This window comes from Mesoplodon densirostris, chromosome 11 (assembly GCF_025265405.1).
Source record: "Mesoplodon densirostris isolate mMesDen1 chromosome 11, mMesDen1 primary haplotype, whole genome shotgun sequence".
Taxonomy (NCBI): domain Eukaryota; kingdom Metazoa; phylum Chordata; class Mammalia; order Artiodactyla; family Ziphiidae; genus Mesoplodon; species Mesoplodon densirostris.
Window position 1 is genome coordinate 60712003 of NC_082671.1, and position 22957 is coordinate 60734959.

Sequence of the window (22957 nt, forward strand, 5' to 3'; positions counted from 1 at the left end):
TCTCTGCCCGCCCCACCACCCGGGGGCGCTCCTGAGGGCCCCGGTGCCTTCATGGCACCCAGGCCACTGCGCTGGCCATGGGGTTCCGGAGAATCACGTAAAGCAACGGCCAAGACCTGAGACAGGACAGCTTTAGCGGGCACCCATCACTCAGGACCGGCCAGCTTTACGGACGGTCCCGCGGGAAGGTCGGCAGGGCAGCTTCAGCTCTGGACTCGCCAGCCTGGGAGTCAGGGGCCAAGGGGGCCTCACCCCTGAGATCCCTGGCCCTGCTTCTTCTGAGGTTTTAGTCCACAGGGCAGCCCCTAGGGGCACAACTGGTCTACTCTCCGGAAGCTGAGATGGTCACTTGGCCATTCTGGGCTCCTCACGCCCTTGCCAACAGCTAGGGGGGCTCATGCTGGGGAGGGTGATGGGCCCTCTAGCTGAGGTTGAGCGGCTCCTGCCCTGCAGTGGAGGAGGCACCCAGCCAGGCCGCCTGTCACCGAGGAGAGCGAGCTCTTGCCCCAGGAAATCCCGGCCCTTGTTTCACCAGCGACAAGGGCTGCGGCTGTGGCCACCTTTCTACAAACACCCCGAAGACCCCCTACCCAACCCCCCATGCTCTCCCTCCCTTCCCAGACATAGGCCCCTGTGGCCACAGTCACGGGCCCAGAGCACGCCCCGAGGAGCACAGGGACAGGCGTGTCCTGATACGCGGCCTGGACCCTGTGCGGGGAGTGCTGAGTGAGGGATCTGGGACCGCCCCCTCAGGGGGTGAGGACCTTGTCTGCAGAGCTGGGTCAGTGCAGGACGTCAGGGAGGAGCAAGACGCTTCCGCAGGGAGAGAGTGACGTGGATGCCTGTGCAGGCAGGGAGGCTTCCGGTGCCCAGGACCTGCGCCCTCCAGGGCGGTGACTTACTCTGGCTAAGCCACAACACGCGAGGCCTGAGAGGCTCGCCCGACCTTCAGGCCTGGTCCAGCCGCCTGGGGCATGGGGACAGCGCATCCTCTGTCTTGAGGGTGGCGGGAGCATCTGCATCCAAGCTTCTCTGATTTGGTGGGAGCAACACTGTCACGAGACCAGGCGGGGGCACATTTCTGCCACGGACCAGCCTGCACCCCGACCTTGTTCTCCAGGCACAGCTCGCCCACCTGAGAGGCCCACTTGACTCAAAACACCACCTCTTCTGCTTCTATCGGCCCCAGCGGGCTCATCTGATGCTGCAGTCCTGGCTGGCGCCCCGGCAGCCCGTACGGCGAGGTCTGTGGTGTTCGAGTCCCCAGCCTGGAATGGCAGCCCCTGTGATGTGCTCACGGCCTTCTCGCCTTTGGAAATGCCTTCTGGGCCCTTTCCACTAACAACATCCTTTCTTTTACAGTGATCAGATGCCACTTCCTCATCTTCTCGAGGAGATGAACGAGTCTCCACACTGGACTACTCACGCCCGTCTTCCCCTCGTCCCCGGGGGGGCACATTGCCTGCTGCCCCAGCAAGGGCCCGGCCCCACCCTCAGGGGAGACTCTGCTGGTTCTCATACCCCCCAACCCCGGCTCGGGGCTTCAGTGCCCTAGTTCCCACATCAGGCAGCGTGCGAGCTCCGTGGGTCCCTCCACGCGGCCCCCGAGCTCCGTCCCTGCGCCGTGCCCGGCAGGGAGCAGGGAGAGTAGCTGGAGAAGCCCTGGCCGCGCTCAGAGCCGCACGGGCACGGGGCCTTAGGCCAACACAGCCTTCCCCGTGGAGACACCAGAGTGCTCAACGTGTAGGTGTGTTTTTCCTTTGCAGGCTCTCTCTCCCAGAACATATTCAGAACGCCGAATCTGACTAAATGCATGCCTTAACATGTGATGTACTTAACAGGTAAGTGTGTTTTACACGGCTGAAAGTGATAAGATTTCTTTACACATCACATTTATTTAAATATTCACTTGATCCTGAAATTTTCCAAAATACCATCAACACCAGGGGACCCCCACCCCGAGCTGAGGCAGGAAGTTTACCTCTGCAACCGTCCGCTGGGCTAGTCCAACATGAACTAACAGCGGCCTCTCACCTCAGTCACATAGCCAATGTACTCGATGACGTGTCCGTTGTACTCCTGAGTTTTTAAAATCAGTTTATCACCTAGTTAAAAAACACATTACCACACGTAAAACTACAAAATCAATAATTTTTTTTGCTGTACTGTAAAATCAAACACTCTGAAGAAGTGGAGTAAGACAAAAACATTACTGGGATCAACAGCTTAAAATCACGTCAGTGTGAAGAGAGAGAGGCTGGCCACGTTTTGAGTGAAATTATAACCCAAAGCAAAGAAAATCAGTGTGACTACAGTGTTGCCAGTTAAAAACATTCTTTTTCCTGACTGTGGTTCAATGTTTCTAGTCCATCTAGGAAAATATGACACGTAACAAACCTACCTGTGTAAAGAGAAGGTCTACTTTCAGCTAATCCTGGGACCTCCAGAACCAGCAAATCCCCATTTCTTTTCAAGGTGACCCCACTCATATTATACTCTTTCAGTTCTGTTTCTGCATAAATTTCCTCAAGCCAGAGCAAAGTTGAAAACTTCTCCTTGTGATTTGACATGTTCAAAAGCTGAAAAAGAAGGCAGCAAGTCAGCGAGAGCCAGGGAACACTCTACACACACCCACATCAGGAAGCCAGCAGCTCTGGGGTGGGTAAGTCCCACGGACAGCTGAAACAGCCTTCAAACACTGACGACTGGGCAGCGCAGGGCAGTGGCCCTGAGATGGGGAACCATCTGAGTGAAGCCCCAACCGCCCAGCTCCCATCAGACAGAGCCTCCAGGCTCAGTTCAGAGAAAGCCCGGGGCAGCTCTGTGCGCCCTCAGCTGCGCAGCGGTCAGCACACGAGCATGAGAAACCGCATCAGGTGGGGAGATGCCTGTGATGGAGCAGAACGGGGCTCCTCAGCCTCAGCACTTCCAACACGGGTGGACTGGTCTCTGGGGCAGGGCTGTCCCGGGCACCGCACAGTGTTTAGCAGCATCTCTGGCCTCCACCCACAAGATGCTGTTCACACTCTCAGTCATGACAACCAAAAATGTCTCCTGGGGGGAAAGTTCACCTGCTGAGAACCACTGGGTCAGAGGTAACGAATCCCAGAACTCGCACAGGGCTGAGCGTGCTGTGGGTCCCACCAGTCCCAGTGGAAAGGCCTCAGATAAAGGGGCACCGGGCAGAGCACTCAGAAGGAACCAGCCCTTTATTAGAAACGACTCCGGTCCCTCCTAACAAGGCTTTTTGTTTGTTTTTGTTTTTTTGGGGTACGCGGGCCTCTCACTGCTGTGGCCTCTCCCGCTGCGGAGCACAGGCTCCGGACGCGCAGGCTCAGCGGCCACGGCTCCCGGGCCCAGCCGCTCCGCGGCATGTGGGATCCTCCCGGACCGGGGCACAAACCCGCGTCCCCTGCATCGGCAGGCGGACTCTCAACCACTGCACCACCAGGGAAGCCCCTAACAAGCCTTTAAAGCCAGGCTTAAAAGTATCTGGCCATTTCCAAGTAACTTAAGTGCATCCCAGAACAAAGGTCAAAAGTATTTTCAAGAACGGAAAAATATGAAATACCCAACAAAGTAAAATCCAGAATGTTTAGCGTCCAAACAAAGATGACCAGGCACGGAACTAAGCACAAGCTACAACCCATAAAGAGAAGAAAAACCTATCAACAAAGACAGAATCAAAAATGACACGTGTGATGGAATCAGTATCACAAGAACATTAAAACACTTGTTGTAACTGTGCTATATACATTCAAAAAGTTGAGAAAAAAACTGAAGAAAACAAAGGTGAGGAAAGACTAAGCATAATAAGTAGAGAGAAAAAATATAAAAACAGAGCCTAATTGAACTTGTGGAGATAATAACGACAACATCTGACATAAGACAATACGCTGGACGGGACGGGACTGCACACTGTGCAAAAGAAAAATCAGCGAACCGAAGACACAGCAACAGAAACTACTCAGAATGAAACACAGAGGAAAAAAGACCGAAGAGAAATGAATGGAGCAGCCGTGAGCTGTGGGGCAACTTCACGTGGTCTCATACACATGTAATGGGAACGTGGAGAGCGGGGCACAAAGAATACTTGAAGACAGAATGGCCAAGAACTTTGAAATTTGAGAAAAACCGTAAATTCACTTTCTCCAGTAAGCTCAAAGAACCCCAGCCAAGGTACGTGAAGAAAACTACAGCAACTCACACTGTAAATTAAATCCCTTAAAACTAGTGAAAAACAGAAAATCCTAAAAGGAGCTAGAAAAAAACACAGACTCAGTGCAGAAGAACCAAGGTGAGAAGGAAAGCAGAGCCCCTGGAGAAACGCCAGGAGGGAGGAGGTGTGGGGCAGCGTCTCTGCAGCGCCTGCCCAGAGGTCAAGACGGGTCTCGCCCCGCAAGGCTGACAGACCAACCACTGAAGGGGATGCTCAGGTCCCCCAGAAGGATGGGAGGAGCCCCAGGAAGGGGACCTGCGTTGGGGGGCGGTTACAAGGGCACAGGAAGTCAGGAAGTACTGGGGTGACACATGCGTGAATTAAAGAATCACAAAGGGGCAAGTACTCTGGAACCTTAGACCATACAGCACTTTTTCATGACCATTACTATCATACTATTATGAATGCTGAAGACACCCACTTTCTTCTGGTAACTGCTATGCTCAAGAGGAGGTCCCTTCCCGGCACCCAGGCCGCGTTACAGGAGAGGTGCAGGCGCACTTCCGGCACACGATGGTCCCAGAAGCTGCATTCACACCGGCATCAATTTCTCAGCCCCGAAGTTCTTCTCTATGGTGTTTTAGGGCTGGTTTGCTGTTCCGGCCTCAGTTCAGGCCCTACAACCATCACTGCAACAACTGCCTGGCGGGTCTCCCTGCTTCCAACCCACAGTCCTGCCCACATACCCTCCTTGGTGCTGCTCCTTCTGTGTGGTCGCGCCGTCCCTGGACAGCGCCCAGTGCCCCTGCAGCACCCTCCCCGCTGCAGGATGCCAGTGTGGCCCTGGGGTGGCACACCTCAGGCCGGTGGCACAGGCAGCATCGCAGCACCAGCACTGGGGGCAGCTTCTGGCCCAGCCCTGCCGTGGGCCCAAGGCCCAGCAGACAGAGGGCTCTGTCCATCAGTCCCAGGGCAGGCGTGCTCCTCAGTGCCACCCAGCTTCCTCCCAAGCCTCCTTTCCTCTCCGCCTGCCACCCCAGCTCTCCAGGCTCAGGGCTCCCTCACCCTCCACGAATCTCTGGCGAGCCCCAAGTCTCCCTCCAGCTACCATCCAGTCTCCTCCCTCCTCGCCCTGATGCAGCACAAGCCCCGGCCCTCATTCCACTCACCCACTCCTCAGCCAGAAGACAACCAAACCCTCGGGAAAGTGCTCTCCTGGAAAAGGGCCGCGCTCCCCCATTGCTGCCAGTGGAACAGACACTCTCCCTCCCTCCCTGGACCCCTACCTCAGCCTTGCTTAGTGCTGCCCCAGCCCTTGGCCTCCTCTGGCAGGTCCACCCCTTCTCACAGCTCTGACCACCACCTGCCACAGCGGGCAAGCTCAGACCAGGCCTCCCCCAGCGGATCTGAATAAGCCTGAGACCAAAGAAGCAGACGAACAGCCCAGCCAGGGAGGGTGACAAGGAGACGTCCTGCCAGAGGAGCCCGGGAGGCCTGGCCTCCTCCTCCCCCACCCCCCCACTGGTCTGTGTGGCTACAGGCCTTTTCCCAGCTCCCCTGCTTAGCTGCTCAGAGCTCTGTCACAAATGGAAAGCTGCTGAGAGGCTCGGCCACGGGGTAGAAGAGAGGCCGGGCCAGGGGCAGAGGGTCCCCCCACCCCCGCTTTGCCCCCAGCCCCCAAAGCCCCGACAATCTGCAGAGGCACACAGTGATGGGCCCTGCCGCTCCCGGGGTGAACACAGCCACCACGAGGGCTGAGCCCAACAAAGGTTCACCCTGAGTTTGTTCAGAAAACAACTCGAGGGTGGTGAAGAATCAGTACTTCACATGAGACACTTTTCCTACCTCTGCGAGTAGCGGCTGAAAGGTCAGGATGTCGATTTTCTGCCCCACGCATTCTTTAAGCCTGTCTGGTATCGGGTACTGCGGGAGAAAACTCGGAAGCTGTCGATTCAGGTTCCTTAAAAGGAGATTCGCAAGTTAGAAACAACCCTTCAGCACCAGGCACTTCACCCCAGACGTTTCCACTTAAACATCCTTTCCTATTTCAGAAAGACAGAGGTTCAATCACCAAAAACAACTGGTACGTGAACTGCTGGCCTCAGGCAGTGGTTTGTAAAGGCTATTTAGCTTTGGGGCCGCCCTCCCGGGAGCTGCTTTGCCTCCAGCAGAAGAACATGCCAAACTCCCAAAAGCCCCTGGGACCAGTGAGCTTGAAAACACTGTTTCTAAGCTTCCAATAAGCTCAACTCTTATGCTTTATTTTTTTCCTTCCAGTTTCACGGACATGTAATTGACGACAGCACTGTAGACATTTAAGGTGTGCAGCATAATGATCTGACTTACACGCATCATGAAATAATGACCACGGTAAGTGTAGTGACCACCCACCTTCTCATATGGATACAAAACTAAAGAAATAGAAAAAAATATCTCCTTGTGACGGGAACTCCCAGGATCACTCTCTTGACACCTTTCACATGTAATATACTGCCATGTTCATTCCATGTGTCACGCTGTACATTACATCCCTAAGTACTTATTCATCTTATAGCTGGAGGTCTGTACCTTCTGACTCCCTTCATCCAGTTCCCCCTGCCAAACCCCACCTCCGGTGACCATAAATCTCATCTCTTTTTCTATGAGTTTGTTTTTGAAGTATAATCGACCTAAAACACTGTTATTTCCGGCTACACAATACAGTGATTTGATATTTCTGTACATTTCAACATGATCATCACAATAAGTATAGTTATAACATGTTACCACGCAAATATATTACATTGTTATTGACTACATTCCCCACAATGTGCATAGCTATCTATCCCTCCATCTATCCATCATCATCTATTCATCCATCCATTCATCCATCTATGGTTATTTAAGTAGCTGGTCTCTTAAGTTCAAATGCATTTTTAACAACCCTGCATTTTTACTCTCCTCCCATCATGATTATTGTTTTTTTTAAATTATTTTTTATTTTTGGCTGCGTTGGGTCTTTGTTGCTACACGTGGGCTTTCTCCAGTTGCGGAAAGCAGGGGCTACTCTTTGTTGTGGTGCACAAGCTTCTCATTACGGTGGTGGCTTCTCTTGTTGCGAAGCATGGGCTCTAGGCGTGTGGGCTTCAGTAGATGTGGCTCACAGGCTCTAGGGCACAGGCTCAGTAGTTGTGGCGCACGGGCTTAGTTGCTCCACGGCTGTGGGATCTTCCTGTAGCAGGGCTCAAACCCATGTCCCCTGCATCGGCAGGCAGATTCTTAACCACTGCGCCACCAGGGAAGTCCCATGATTATTGCTTTTGACATATTTTACATCTTTTTGTTCTGTGTATTCCTTAACTCCTTACTGCGGATATATATGATTTTACTACTTTTGTCTTTCAACCTTATTACTAGCCTTATACGAGGCTGGCTTTACTACCTTTACTGTACATTTCCCTTTTCCTATAAGCTTTTACTTTCATAATTTTCATGTATGTAGTTGTGGTCTTCTCTTTTTTGCTAAAAGAAGTCCCTTTATCATTTCTGGTAAAGCTGGTGTGGTGATTCTGAATTCTTTTAGCTTTTGCTTGTCTGTAAAGCTTTTAATTTCTCCATCAAATCTGAATGAGAGCCTTGCTGGGTAGAATATTCTTGGGTGTAGGTTTTTCCCTTTCATCACTTTAAATATATCATGCTACTTCCTTCTGGCCTGCAGAGTTTCTGCTGAAAAGTCGGCGGATTGTCTTATAGGAGTTCCCTTGTACCTAACATGCTTTTCCCTTGCTGCTTTTAATATTCTCTATCTTTAATTTTTGCCTTTTTAATTACAACGGGTCTTGGCACGGTCTTCTTTCGGTTGATCCTGTTTGGGACTCTGTGCGTCCTGGACCTGGATGTCTGTTTCCTTTCCCAGGTTAGGGAAGTTTTCAGTTGTTATGTCTTCATGTATGTTCTCTGCCCCTTTCCCTCTCTCTTCTCCTCTGGGACCCATTTGATGGTGTCCCAGTGCTCGCTCTCTCTCTCTTTTTTTTTCTAAATATAGATTACTTGCATTTTCTTTTTTTTTTTTTATAAATTTATTTTTGGCTGTGTTGGGTCTTCGTTGCGGTGTGCGGGCTTCTCATTGCAGCAGCTTCTCTTGTTGCGGAGCACGGGCTCCACGCACACAGGCTTCAGCAGCTGTGGCACACAGGCTCAGTAGCTGTGGCTTGAGGGCTCCAGAGTGCAGGCTCAGTAGTTGTGGCGCATGGGCTTAGCTGCTCCGTGGCGTGTGGGATCTTCCCGGACCAGGGATCGAACCGATGTCCCCTGCATTGGCAGGCGGATTCTTAACCACTGTGCCACCAGGGAAGTCTTGAGTGTTTTAGGGATGCTCCTGTACAGTGACAATGTATTAATATTCAACAGGGAAAAACTTACCAGAGGATTAAATATTTGTGCTGTTGCTCTATTTCACTCCTCTAGTTAAGCCAAACTGTAACGGGAAAGCCGCTTGGTGCACCACTAAACGACAGCCAGAGGTTCTTAAAAGCTCCTGTAACTGGAGTCCAGCCATGTGGACCTGCCGCCCGCAGGTCACGTGACTTCTTGCTCCTGTGTTCAGGTTCCATCCCTAGAGCCACTCAACTACTGTTTACATGCCCAATGACTGCTATTACTTACTGATTGCTGTTGACTGCTCAGTGCCAGAAATGGCACGTGTTGGGCGGCGGGGGGACTAGCACTTTACAAATGAAACTAAGGCTCAGAGAGGTTGAGAAACTGACCTGAGATGGCACAGCTTCCTGGTGGCAGTGCTGGGATTCAAGCAATGGTCTAACCCCAAAGGTCAATAGGCACACAATACTTTAACAGATTTCCCTTCAGCCCACGAATTAGTGGAAGCCCACAGTACCTTATCTTCAATTGTTCCCTGGTCAGATGTGATCTGAGATTCAGGACTTCCCACCACAGAAAAGCAGCACGTGCCATCCCAGTGAGTTCTGGGCAGCAGCTGAGGGGGTGTGTCCACTCGACTAAGTCGTGGAATGTCCTCCAGCCTATAGGTCATGATTTTTTGGCACCAAACTTAAAAAAGCAAAATCTGCTTTTCAGAGCTTTTGGGATTTATAACTGCAGACGAGAAAGCGTGGACGCGCAGCACTTTCTCCAGACGACACCCCAGATACAGTCAGGTCGTCCCCAAGCCCCCAGCCACGCGTCACTAGCAGATTACATGCTTTTTTCTTAATTTCATTTTTCAAAGGTGTCACATCTTCAGATGGGCTTCAAACAGCCAAGCAACCCTGCTGCCCTCGACAAGCGACACTCGGGTGCTGTGAATGGCCCTCGAAAGCCATGCCAACCACGTCTCACTGACCCCTTGCTGCTCGGTGCCGAGTGCCCACGCGGGACACGGGGTGTCTCGGGAGGTGGGCGGGCTGGGCTGATGGGAACACGAAAGGTGGCAGGAGCCGAGGGCAAGGGTCTTATCACACCTGCCCTGCGAGTCACCTTGAGACCAGCTGGGGTGCTGCAGCGCCCCCCCCCCCCCCACCGCCGTCCTCACAGTGTGTCCCAAGACAATGGAGGGCGCTGGGCCGCAGCTGCACCCCTTTACCCAGGACGTTCACCTCCCTCCGACAACAGCAGCTACGTGCATCCCTCACACCGTGAGCCCAAGATCTGGGCTTGCACGGTCGTCTGCTCATGGTACCTTTTCTGCGTGGTCACGACAACTGTAGTTTGGGTGGGAGCTAACACTTGGGAACTTTTAGACTTCTTCCATGAAAAGGGCTCTTGGACAGCTATCAGTGATTCCTCCTCACTTACGACGTTCACTTCAAGGAATCGCCCAATTACGAAGCTGGAGAAGCAAAGCAGAAGGAGCTCCTTGCAGCGGCCAGAATTCCTGGAGAAACAAGACACAATTTAGTGTGAGCCGTAAGTAACAGAGGCAGGTTCAACACAATCTCCCTTCGTTCACACAGGGAAAGTCACAGAGCTAGCAAACCAGTCACCCTTAGCTTTTTTATTATTTGTTTAAAATTAATTTTTTCTTTATTTTTGGCTGCATTGGGTCTTCGTTGCTGTGCGGGGGCTTTCTCTAGCTGCGGCGAGCGGGGGCTACCCTTCATTGTGGTGCGTGGGTTTCTCATTGCAGTGGCTTCTGTTGTTGCAGAGCACGGGCTCTAGGCGCGCAGGCTTCAGTAGTTGTGGCACGTGGGCTCAGTAGTTGTGGCTCGCGGGCTCTAGAGCGCAGGCTCGGTAGTTGTGGTGCATGGGCTTAGTTGCTCCGCGGCATGTGGGATCTTCCTGGACCAGGGCTCGAACCCGTGTCCCCTGCACTGGCAGGTGGATTCTTAACCACTGTGCCACCAGGGAAGCCCACCCTTAGCTTTTAATAATTCTTTTAGAAGGAAAAAATGGACGTTCTAAAATAAGCAATGTTAACGTTTTCCCAAGCTAAAATCACACACTTGAAATGGTATTGTCTGTAATTCTCACACTTAAGAATGGAAAAAATATTTCTAGTATTCACAAGTTTAAATCAGAGTTGTGTAACATGACCAAAGGGACACCATCTCCCACTTTGCCTTCTGCCCACTTTCCGCTGCTGCTCGAGTCCCGGCCCCAGTGTCACGTTACGGAGGGCACCACGGGGGCTGCATCACCAACCGCTGACTCGAGGGCTGCCCTTGGCTCAAAGCGTCACCCGTGGCCTGAAGCAAGGCGCTGATTTAATCAGAGCCACCCTCTGACAAATTTAAAATCAGCAAGTGTAGATGAGATGAGGGAGGGAAGAAGGGCTGCACCAAAGCGCCCAGCTGACAGGGGACCAGCAGGAAGAGCCGGGGGTTCTGGAAATGGGGAAGGAGGCAGGAGAGGGAAGGGCCCACGAGGGCTCGGGAGCCCGTGTCTGGCCGGGCTGCCCGGGTGGAGGGAGAAGGGCAGGAAGGTCTCAGGGCCGAGATAAAGGCAGGCCTGGGGAGGAGCAGCAGGGGCCTCAGGGCCCCGGCTTTCCAAGGCTGTGGGGGCTTGGCCGTGCCCGTCCTCCGTAGTCAGGTGTCAGCGTGGGTACCCTCACTCAAGCCACTTTCTCCACTAGCGCTTTTCCTTGTGATTTGGTCCCATCAAAATAGTTACTATGCAAAAAAAAAAAAAAAAGGGAAAAAAAAGGGCTTCCCTGGTGGCGCAGTGGTTCAGAGTCCGCCTGCCGATGCAGGGGACACGGGTTCGTGTCCCGGTCTGGGAGGATCCCACATGCCGCGGAGCGGCTGGCCCGTGAGCCGTGGCCGCTGGGCCTGCGCGTCCGGAGCCTGTGCTCCGCAACGGGAGAGGCCACAACAGTGAGAGGCCCGCATACCGCAAAAAAAAAAAAAAAAAAAAAGGAAAATAGTTACCAATACTTTTTACAACATCCAACCTAGAAGTACCATAAGTGAAACCGAACAAGACAAACGCGCAGATGCCGCAAAGTCAACTCCCTCCATACCCTCCAGCCACGTACTTTGCATCACAGGTAACCACGATCAGGGTTCTTCCACCTGGAGGGATGAGCCCACCGGGTTCGGGCTTCTGTGACACATTCTTCTCCTTCTCTCCTTTACAGGCATAGTCATCTGGGAGATGAAATTTAAATCCAAAATTAGACCAAAGGTGAACTGTTCTGACAGTGGTGGTGCTGGTGGAAGGGACTATCTATCACACACAGACGAGTGGCCAAAGCCCCCAACAGGTGAGCGACAGGCAAGGGGGCGGCAGGCATCCTCTTCCCAATTTAGAATCATTGCACGAAGCAGCTCGTGTAAAGCACGCCGGGCATTTCTCCAGCTGTTTTAGCCCCAAGTATCAGAGAAGGGTCCAGACCAAAGAGCCCACAGCGTAAACACTGCCCCTCGCCTGCCCAGACCCTGGAGCAGCTGCACCAGCTCCCGGACCCGACTGCGCTCGCGCAGCTGATCCAACGGCAACAGCTGACACGTCTACCTGGAGAGGCTTCTCTGTCGTTCATCAGACTGCTCTCCAACGTCTGACAGGCTTTGGTTTTCCTGCAGCTGTCTAATGAGCTAATATTTTCATCCGTAAAATTCTTCTCCTTCTCAGGAACGGAAACAAGAGACACTTCGGGGCACGTCTGGACTTTATCCAGCATCTGAAATCTGAACTGTTTAGCTTTATCCCAGCCACCCAACTTGCAGCTGACTAAGTTTTGAGGAATGTCTCCTTTATTCCTGGAAAAGGAAAATTAGCCATGAACAGAGACAGGATTTCTAAAGCTAAAATACTGTCACCATAAAACAGAATTCAGTCTAACTAGTGAATGGCAATTGCAAATACTTTTATAAGTATAAGTAAAAAGGCTATTTCAGGGTGGAAAATCTAGAAAGATATACATAAAGGAAAAACAAGCAAAATAAAATTGGTTCTACAGAATTCTTAAATCACAGTTTGTACTTTTGTTTGAGTGGCAAACTTACTCTATCCAGATCACCACATTTTTGCTTTCTCCTTCTTTCAGCGTTCCAAAATTTGTCATCCTCGTGACTTCAATGTCACCTTTGTTTTTCAGTAAAAGGGCTCCACAGGCCTCGTCAGCAGCCTCCTCAACCGCAGAGGTGCCCCTGGATAAAGCAGCCACAGGACAGTGTCGGGGTCAGCGTGGGCGGGCGGGGCGTCCTGAGGCCCCACCTGCCTTCCCTGCCCCTCCAGGCTGCACCAACCACAGGGCGAGGGGATAAGGGGCCAGCCCCAAAGAGGCGACCAAGTAAGGATGACACTTAGAACTTCTGAGCAAGACAGCAGATCACCCTGAAAAAGAAACTACAAGCCCTGCTGAATCCAGAGGAGAGGAGGGCCCTGGTGGGAGCTCTGGGGATCTAAGAACACGGGTGGCCTTCACCAGCCGCGCATCCCCCAGAGGCCCGGGACCCCTCACCCCCTGCACCCCCCAGCCCTGGTCACAGAGGGAAGGGTGTTCAGGGCTCCTCCCCAGACCCTCCCCGGCTGCTGCAAGGGGCTCTGCTCGTCAGGGATCCACTACTAAGCTTTCGTTTGGAAAAAGAGTGTGGCTTCAAAATATCTGAAACTAATTAAATGAGAATTTTTATCTTTAGAAAATGAGCAGATTCCACCCTCCCGTGAGAAGGGACCATTCGTCCCCCTTTGTCCTCCTGATGCTGCCATGAAGCCCGGGTGCTGTGCCCACCACTCACCCTCAGCTCCTGCCTCCCCTCCCTGACCCTCCTGCAGTGCCACCCGGAAACAGTCTCCTTCACACCTGGTCCCTGTCCACACACCCACCCAGAGACACCCTCTACCACAGCAGCCATGCCCTCTCAGCCAGCCCCCCTTAACTCCCTGCTGGCCACACGCCCCGGCCCGCCACCCGCTCCCCACCTTCCTCTCCTCATCCACATGGCCGGGGCCGCCCCGAGATCGTGCAGCCATGCCTCAGCCCCAGCCTGGGGTGGCCGTGGGAGCGGTCATCTGTCCTTGCAGATGGCCAGCCGTAGCAGCTTATGGACAGGCAGAGGAGCACCAAGACGGGAGTCAGGAGCCACCTGCGGGTTCTGGGCGGAACCCACCCGGAGCCTGGAGCGGGGATGCTGGACTCTGCTACAGGCCTGGCCCGGAGGAGTGCAGGGCCCTGCTTCGCACACAACACTTCGCTGTCCTTCAGACCCTTGAGCGGGCAGCCGGACGGTGCGTCTGAGTACAGGGCGGCATCCTTCACTTGGGACTAACACCGTGGAGCCAGGACAGCTGGCTCCTTTAAACCGGGAGGAAACCACGGTCAGGATGCAGCACAGGGACCACAGCATGCGGGGCATCTGCTGGGCGGACAGGACGCGGGGCCTGACTGCTTACCGGGCCAGCGACCCCTCCACCGCTCCTCCCAGCCCCGCGCTGACGGGGGGATGATGAGGGGCTGCACAGGAGCTGGGGTTGGCTCACGGCCAGTGTCTGAAAATGAAGGTGTGACGACTTCCCTGGTCCTGTGAAGACGGCCGCTCGAGGCAGACGCATGGAGCTTGGGGTAAGTGCCCGATTGGTCACCCTTCCGGGGACCAGCTCTCCTCACTGGAGGGGCCAGAGGCCACTGCAGCCAGGCCCCCCGGGGAGGCTCACCGGAAGCTCACCGCCCACGGCCAGGGAGCCCTCCGCTCCTGCCCCCACCCGCTCCATTCGGCAGACGCGGGTCCTCTGGAAACACGGTGAGTCACAGAGCAGGTTAAGGGAAGTGCTGCGAAGAATCAGACAGACACGACAAGAGGGACCCAGCCTCCCTTCCGACCAACACACTGGCCCTGCGGGCAAGACGGCAGCTGTTTCTCTCAGATGGTCAGTTTGCACCAGTCCTGGCTGCCCTCCCACGATCCGCCCCTGCCCACGGCCGTCAGGAGCCCAGTTACTGTGCTGCAAAGACAACAATCAGGAAGCCCGCGTTTCAACAACATGGTGCTTCCTTAAAGTGGCACAAGGTTCCGAGTGACGATACCTAATGTGGGCAGGGCTGCCAGCTTCTGCTCCAGGTGGCCGATGGCCAGCAGGATCACAGAGCCGGCAGGGAGCCGAGGCCCCGGTTCGGCCTCCAAGACCCCGGCACAGATGCCTGGCAAACAAGCGCCTGCTTGGCCTCACGTCCACACACCCCTGGGCCCATCAGACAGACTGAAGCCAGAACTCCCGGGCCTCCTGGGCCTTCCCGGTGGAGGAGGCGAGGGTATGCACCTCCCACACTTCACTGTTCCGAGGACGGGCAGTCATTCTCCAAAAGGAGGGCAGGTCCCGTGGGGCAAGAGGACGTGTCCACCAGACAGTCTGGACACGGCAGGGCCCACCTCACCATGTTCCCCTTCTGCCCACACCCCACCCCCAGCACATCCCTTCCAGCTGTGCCGGGCAGCTCAGCCCTCCTGAGACGGGGCTCCCCTGCCTGCCTGCCCTGTGGCTCATGAGACACTCCTCCCTGCAAGCAACCTGCTCCGCTGAGGAGATCAGACAATAAACAGAATGACTTCGGAAACCATGTAACGAGCTCCCTGAGATGAGCACTACGGAGAAAGAGCAGCAGAGACGGGCGGGAGCTCGGGAGGGCCTATCCTGTTGCAGAAACACGCGTGTCGGAGGCAGGAAGTCACGGGCGCACAGAAGGAAGAACCAGATACAGGAAATTCAGTAATTTTAAGAACCAACCAGGACTTCCCTGGTGGTCCAGTGAGTAAGACTCCACGTTCCCAATGCAGGGGGCCCGGGTTCGATCCCAGGTTGGGGAACTAGATCCTGCATGCATGACGCAACTGGCATCGCCAAAATAAAAAAAGAGCTGCCCACGTCCAACGTGTTCTACAAAATGCCGACGTGTGAAAGGACACGACACACAAAATCCATGAAAATACGAAGATCGTCAACATGAGAATAAGGATCAAGAGGCAGCTTTTCCCTCACTTTTCACTCAGCCTTCAGGCGACTGTGAGGACCCCCAATCCCCGGGAGAGCCCTCCTTCCAGCCCTGCCAGCTCAGGACCTGGACGGTCTGCTACCTGCCTTGTTAAATGGGCTCTCAGATGCACCCCAGGCCCCCGTCCCCCGAGCCGCCGCCTCCTCACCGCCTCTGCACTGGGGCCACGCACAGGGCCCTCCACATGTAGCACGACTGGCTGCTCTCCACCACCACCGCGCTGACCACGTCGTGCCTCTGTGGCACGTAGCCTTCCGGGAGCGTCAGGGAGTCCAGGGTGAAAAAGATGTAGTCGTTGATCACCCCGTTCCTCCCACAGAGGCTGGACACGCAGACCTGCAAGCACAGCACCAGGGGCTGGCAGTGTGCACGGGGCCGCCGCAGCCAGTGAGGCTCAGGTCTGGTCTCGGAGGAGGAGCAACGCCCCCAGTGGGACCGGCTGGGCAGGGAGCGAGGCCCAGCACACACCTCCACCTCCACCCGCAACCTCGATTCCCTCCTCTGGTCCAGTCCCCACTCCCCAGACCGCAGCCGTTGCTACGAGCGAGGGCAGAGCCCACACCCCACTGCACGCGTCCCCACCATCAGACGCTTTAACACTCCTCGTCCCTTCGTGACCTAGAATTTAACTATGTGAGTGTGCAGGCCGGCCGCCGGTGATCTCAGTAAGACATCAGGGTCTTCTCTGCCCGAGACGGACCCTCACTTATCCTGACCTCCCATCGCACCCAGGACCCCGGGCCGCTCGAGGTTCAGCACCTACCCGGTCCACGCGCTTGTACCTCAGTGGCTTCACCGAGATGGCCTCACTCCTCCACGTGCCCGGCCGGATCCAGTACTTGGCCTCCACCCAGTCCCCCTTGCAAGGCTTGAAACCTCCAAGGTAGGGAAACCGGGCATGTTACTTGGTGAGGCAACATCAAAGTGTACAACTCACTCTGCAGTTATGTCTCTGTTCTGAGACACACGACCGGCTGGGAGAGGTGCCCTCTGCTCCCGTTAGGAACCAGCGTATCCCCCCTGGATTCTCCCCCAGATTTACCCGCGCCAACGGAGCAGAGGCTGTTACAGGCCAACCTGTCTTCCTGCCTACAAGGCAAGGGCAGGGGACCTGGTCTGCACAGTCTCAGGACCCCATCTGATTTCAGATACTCCCCAAAGTTCTTACAAAGAAAAACGTAACAAAGTGTCATCAACAACTGCAACAAAGTGGGCAGAATGGCAGCCCTCCACCCGCAGCCCTGGCTCCAGGAGGTGCGGGTACATGTGACACTCCTCTGCCAGCTCGTTGCAGACACTGTGAGTACCCTCCCCATCAGGGACACCCAGGGTGCACGGTGACACAGGGAGATATGCTCAGACCTGAGGCCTGGGCGGCTACAGGCATCCCAGCTCAGGAGGGGGAGCCCCTCGGTGTGCCAGGGAGCTGGTAGGGTGGCCGGGAAAGCGGGGAAATGGCAGGGGCAGTGACGTGAGGTGGCAGCCAAGCCGTCCTGACGTGAAGCGGGAAAGAGTGGTCTGGACAGGTTGGGCGCGGCACACGGTGTAGCCACAACCGGTGATAACCTTTTGGTTGTTTTGTAATAAACATTTTTGCAGCAGTTAAGCTCAAAAAACAACAGTGCCTAATGAAATATGGAGTCTGTTTCTCAAGAAAGCTGGTGACGAGCACACAGCAGCCCAACCACCTGCGGACATTGCTACTCAACAGCGGGGCCGCGCTGCACCACGGGCCGCGGCACAACACCACTGGAGGCAAAGCTCCTGAAGCACCGGCTTCCGGGTCGGCGGGTGTTTCAAGCAGACTGACAGATGCACAAAGGCAACCCAGCTAGAGAGCACCCACGGCAAAGCCAGTGCTCAAACAAACAGACCAGAAGGGAAAGGGCAAGGCTGGCTGGTCCATACAGGGCAGGCCTGGGGGCAGAGCAGGCGGGCATCTGGGGTAAATAGCTCCAGACACAGGGTGGTGTGGGGTGTGGGGTGGGGTGGGATGTCAGAGTCCTGGGATGAGATCCAGATAGGAGGAACCAGATGCTGGGCAGAGGCTTTAAGGGCAACACTCCGAGGACCTGGCAGATGAAAACCGGGCCCTGGTCCATCTCAAATCTCGTTATGAACATTTAAAAAAAACTCCACAAAACCTAATTTTAAACATGAAGCAGAAACGCATCCCGCATACCTTCACACACACTCTCCAGGGAGAAGTATGTGGTCTGGTTGATGTAGCCGGCGCCGCCCATCAGCGAGGTCACGCAGCCGACCAGCACTCGGGGGCTGGAGTCGGAGAGCCCTCTGCCGTGGCTCTTGCTGTCGTCTTCCCATTTATCTGAGACAGCTTCCACCTGCAAGACAGGCAAACTGCTACTTAAGACATACTGAGGACACCGAGGAAAGCAAACTTCTGGCCGAGACCCCCGTATAAACACTGAGGCAAAAATCCTCAATGAAATACTGGCAAACTGAATGCAGCTGCGTAAGAAATGCGTTGCACACCATGATGGAGGGGGGTTTACCCGAGAATGCAAACGTGGTTCAACAAATAAAAATCAGTCAGTACCATCCAGCACACTGGTAGAACAAAGGAAAAAATATATGATCATCTCAGCTGATACAAAAAAAGCATCTGACATAACTCAACACCTTTACACGATAAAAACACTCAATCCAATAGGAAGAGACTGTAACTTCCTCAATAGGATAAAGGCCACGTATGAAAAACCCACAGCTCACATGACACTTAGTGGTGAGAGACTGAAAGCTTTCCCCCGAGGATAAGGAACAAGGCAATGATGCCTGTTTCACCACTTCTGTTCAACAGAATACTGGAAGTCCCAGCCAGAGCAATTAGGCAAGAAGGAGACATTTTAGTATCCAAATTGGAAAGGAAGAAGAAAATTATGTATTTATAGATGACATGATCTTACATACAGAAAACACTAAAGAATCTACAAAACACCTGTTAGAGCTAATAAACGAATACAGCAAAGTTCCAGCATATGAAATCAATATACAAAAATCAGTCGTATTTCTATACACTTGCAATGAACAATTCAAAAAAGGAAACTGAGAAAACAATTCCATTTATGATAGCATCAAAAAGAATAAAACACTTAGGAATAAATTTAACCAAGGAGGTGGAAGACCTGTACACTGAAAACTACAAAATGTGGCTGCAAGAAGTCAGAGAAGACACAAATAAATGGAAACACACCTCAGGTTCATGGATTAACATTAAGACATCAATACTATCCAAAGCGATCTATGGATTCAATGCAATCTCTATCAAAATCCCAATGATGGTTTTTGCAGAAATAGAAAAACCCATCCCAGAATTCATATGGAATCTCGAGTAACGTTGAACAGCCAAAACAATCTTGAAAAGGAAGAGCAAAGTTGGAGGACTCACACTTTTTGATTTCAAAACTTACTACAAGGGCTTCCCTGGTGGCGCAGTGGTTAAGAATCCACCTGCCAATGCAGGAGACATGGGTTCAAGCCCTGGTCCGGGAAGATCCCATATGCCTCAGAGCAACTAAGCCCATGCCCCACAGTGACTGAGCCTGCGCTCTAGAGCCTGCGAGCCACAACTACTGAGCCCACGTGCCACAACTACTGAAGCCCACATGCCTAGAGCCCGTGCTCCACAACGAGAAGCCACCACAATGAGAAGCGCACGCACCGCAACGAAGAGTAGCCCCCGCTCGCCGCAACCAGAGAAAAGCCTGCGCGCAGCAACAAAGACTGAATGCAGGCAAAAAAAAAAAAAAAAGTAAAAAACAAAACAAAACAAAAAACCCCAAAAAACCTTACTACAAAGCTACAGTAATTAAAAGAGTGTAAAGACAGACAAAATACCAATGAAATAGAATAAAGAGCCCAGAAATAAACCCTCACATATATGGTCAAAGGTGCCAACAAAGGTGCCAAGACCCTTCAACAGGGAAAAGGTTTTCCCTGTTGTGCAGTCTTCTCAGAAAATGGTGGTGGGATTGGCTCTCAGCGTGCAAAAGAATGAAGTCAAACCCTCATCCAATACCATATTCAAAAATTAATTCAGAAGTGGGTCAAAGACTTAAATTTAAGAACTAAAACTATAAAACCCTTAGAAGAAAGCACAGGAGAAAATCTTCATGATCTTGGATTAGTTAATGATTTTTTTAAGTGTGACATCAAAGGCATAGGCTATTAAAAAAGGATAAATTGTACTCCATCAAGTTTTTTTTTTTTTTTTTTTGGTGGTACGTGGGCCTCTCACTGCTATGGCCTCTCCCGTTGTGGAGCACAGGCCCCGGACGCGCAGGCTCAGCGGCCACGGCTCACGGGCCCAGCCGCTCCGCGGCATGTGGGATCCTCCCGGACTGGGGCACGAACCCGTGTCCCCTGCATCGGCAGGCAGACTCTCAACCACTGCGCCACCAGGGAAGCCCTCCATCAAAATTTAAAACTTTGGTGCATCAAAGAATATTACTGACATTAAGAAAAAGTTAAAAAATTCACAGAATGGGAGGAAATATTTGTAAACCACATATCTGATAAGGGATTAATATCCAGAATATATTAAAAAAAACTTCTACAACTCAACAACAGAATAAACAACCTGATTAAAACATAAGCAAAGGAACTGAAAAGACATTTCTCCAAAGAAGATATATAAATGACCAATAAACACATGAAAAGATGCTCAACATCACTAATTATTAGGGAAATATAAATCAAAACCACAATAAAACACCCCTTCACATCCACTAGAGTGGCTACTATCAAAAAAATGGAAAATAATTCATGTTGGTGGAGATGTGGAGAAACTGGAACCCCTGTGCTGCTGGTGGGAATGTAAAATGGTGCAGCCACTGGGGAAATTTTGGCAGTTCCTCAAAAAATTAAATATAGGATTACCATATGACCATGCAATTCTACTCCAAGGTATAGACCCAAAAGAATTGAAAACTGGGACTCAGAAAGTACTTTTCACAGCAGCATTATCCACAACAGCCAGAAAGTAGAAACAACACAAGTGCCCACAAACAGGTGAGTGGAGAAACAAAATGTAATCTATACATACAATGGAATATTATTTAGCCATAATAAGGAATGAAGTTCTGATACATGCTACACGGATATGCCTTGAAAATATTATGCTAAGTCTAATAAGGCAGACACAAAAGGACTAATATTATACGATTCCACTTACATGAGGTACCCAGGATAGTCAAATTTATAGAGACAGAAAGTAGAATAGTGGATTATTGTTTAATGGGTATAGAGTTTATATTTGGGATGATGAAAAGTTATGAAAATAGACAGTGGGTATGAGCGCACAACATGAATGTACTTAGTGCCGCTGAATGGCATTAAAAATTAAAATTAATTTTATGTTATGCATATTTTACCACAATAAAAAAACCTGAATAAAAAATGAGCAAGGGCCTCCTCCCTGGTGGCGCAGTGGTTAAGAGTCCGCCTGCCGATGCAGGGGATACGGGTTCGTGCCCTGGTCTGGGAGGATCCCATATGCCGCGGAGCGGCTGGGCCCGTGAGCCATGGCCGCTGGGCCTGCGCATCCGGAGCCTGTGCTCCGCAACGGGAGAGGCCACAACAGTGAGAGGCCCGCATACCGCAAAAAAGAAAAAAAAAAAAAAAAATGAGCAAACAGGGCTTCCCTGGTGGCACAGTGGTTGAGAGTCCACCTGCCGATGCAGGGGACACGGGTTCGTGCCCCAGTCTGGGAAGATCCCACATGCCGTGGAGCGGCTGGGCCCGTGAGCCATGGCCGCTGAGCCTGCGCATCCGGAGCCTGTGCTCCGCAACGGGAGAGGCCACAACAGTGAGAGGCCCGCGTACCACAAAAAAAAAAAAAAAAAAGAGCAAACAAATCCAGAGGGTAGAGCAAATGAGCCAATTCCACAACTTTCACAATGGAAGTCAGTTAATACTGTTAAATGTTGGTAAATCAAGTGATTCAAGCATCTTCCAGAAAAGCTAAAAACAAACAAGGGAAGTACTTGGCCTGAGGAGTCCAAGTGCAGGTGCAGAGCAAGGAGGAAGCGCCTGCTCTGCACTGGAGGCACGTTCCCGGCCAGAGCAACCCTGCAGGCCCTTCAGCCACCACACAGACGTTCTACATTCGCGCCATTCAATTTGGTGCCACCAGCTACATTCAGTGCTTGAAATGTGGCTCGTGAAACTGAGGAATTAATTCTAAATTTTATTTAATTTTAATACACTTAAATTTAAATAGCCACACATGGCTGGTAGATGGCACTTACTAAAATGTAATAGTAACAAAGTATGTCTTGACCATTTTAAAAAGTAGTGGAGCTCAGTAAGTTTGCCAGATACCAAATTACATAACAGAAAAATCAACAGATTTCCTAGAGGGAAAGAAAAAGATTAATTTGAAAATACAAAGAAAAATTATATTGATAATGGAACAAAAACATTACAATTCTCAAAAATAAACTTCAGGGCTTCCCTGGTGGTGCAGTGGTTGGGAGTCCGCCTGCCGATGCAGGGGACACAGGTTCGTGCCCCGGTCCGGGAAGATCCCACATGCCGCGGAGCGGCTAGGCCCGTCAGCCATGGCCGCTAAGCCTGCGCGTCCGGAGCCTGTGCTCCGCAACGGGAGAGGCCACAACAGTGAGAAGCCTGTGTACCGCAAAAAAATAAAAATAAAAAAAATAATAAACTTCACAAGGAATCTGCAGAACTGAACAAAAAGAACACAAAGGAAGGCTTAAGTAAGTGGACGGACATAATTTGTAGCTGGAGAAGACCTGCTATGATCCACATGTCACTTGACCTAAATGGATCCACACACTCAGTGCTGGTCCAGGTGAGTCTGAGCCAAGGAGGAGAAATAGCAGGATTGCTCTAACGTTTATCAACAGCGAGGGGAGAGCCCAGAGAAGGCCATCCACAAAGAAAAGGGAGAAACCAGCCTGCCACCTGAGGATACAACCATGCCACGTGGGCCACGTGCAGGCATCAGAACCAACAGGGAACCGACAGGGTCCAGACAGGGTCCCAGGCAGATGGGATTCTGGTGTGTGAGAAAGGGACCTTCCCACTCAGTAGGAAAGAGTGGACCACTCAGCGGATGACTGGTGTGCTACCAGGGAAGAAACGTCTGGCTCCTTCTTTCAGTCTGTACATCCAGCAAGTTCCAGGTAAATTAAACATTTAAATGTCCATAAACAATTTTCACAGGAAAACCTGAGTGCATGTCTAATGAAAAGTGGGAAAAGCCTCTCTAAGGATTCGTACAGAGCCCAAGAGTCACATGGAAAAGACAGACATGTTAACTACATAAAATGAGACTTTTTTTTTTTTTTTTTTTTTGGTGGTACGCAGGCCTCTCACTGCTGTGGCCT

General features: G+C 52.2%; 1 protein-coding gene across 1 annotated transcript in view; it reads right to left on the bottom strand.

The window, feature by feature from the left end:
• Positions 1 to 22957, bottom strand: part of MOV10L1 (Mov10 like RNA helicase 1) — a 45861-nt gene that overhangs the window by 20144 nt on the left and 2760 nt on the right. Inside the window, exons 3-12 of the mRNA XM_060112900.1 lie at positions 17767 to 17929; positions 16348 to 16460; positions 15733 to 15920; positions 12601 to 12744; positions 12110 to 12354; positions 11631 to 11742; positions 9837 to 10031; positions 6005 to 6119; positions 2402 to 2579; positions 2035 to 2105 (exon numbers count right to left, since the gene is read on the bottom strand). Coding sequence (XP_059968883.1) covers positions 2035 to 2105; positions 2402 to 2579; positions 6005 to 6119; positions 9837 to 10031; positions 11631 to 11742; positions 12110 to 12354; positions 12601 to 12744; positions 15733 to 15920; positions 16348 to 16460; positions 17767 to 17929 — 1524 coding nt within the window. The remainder of the gene's footprint in view (positions 1 to 2034; positions 2106 to 2401; positions 2580 to 6004; positions 6120 to 9836; positions 10032 to 11630; positions 11743 to 12109; positions 12355 to 12600; positions 12745 to 15732; positions 15921 to 16347; positions 16461 to 17766; positions 17930 to 22957) is intronic.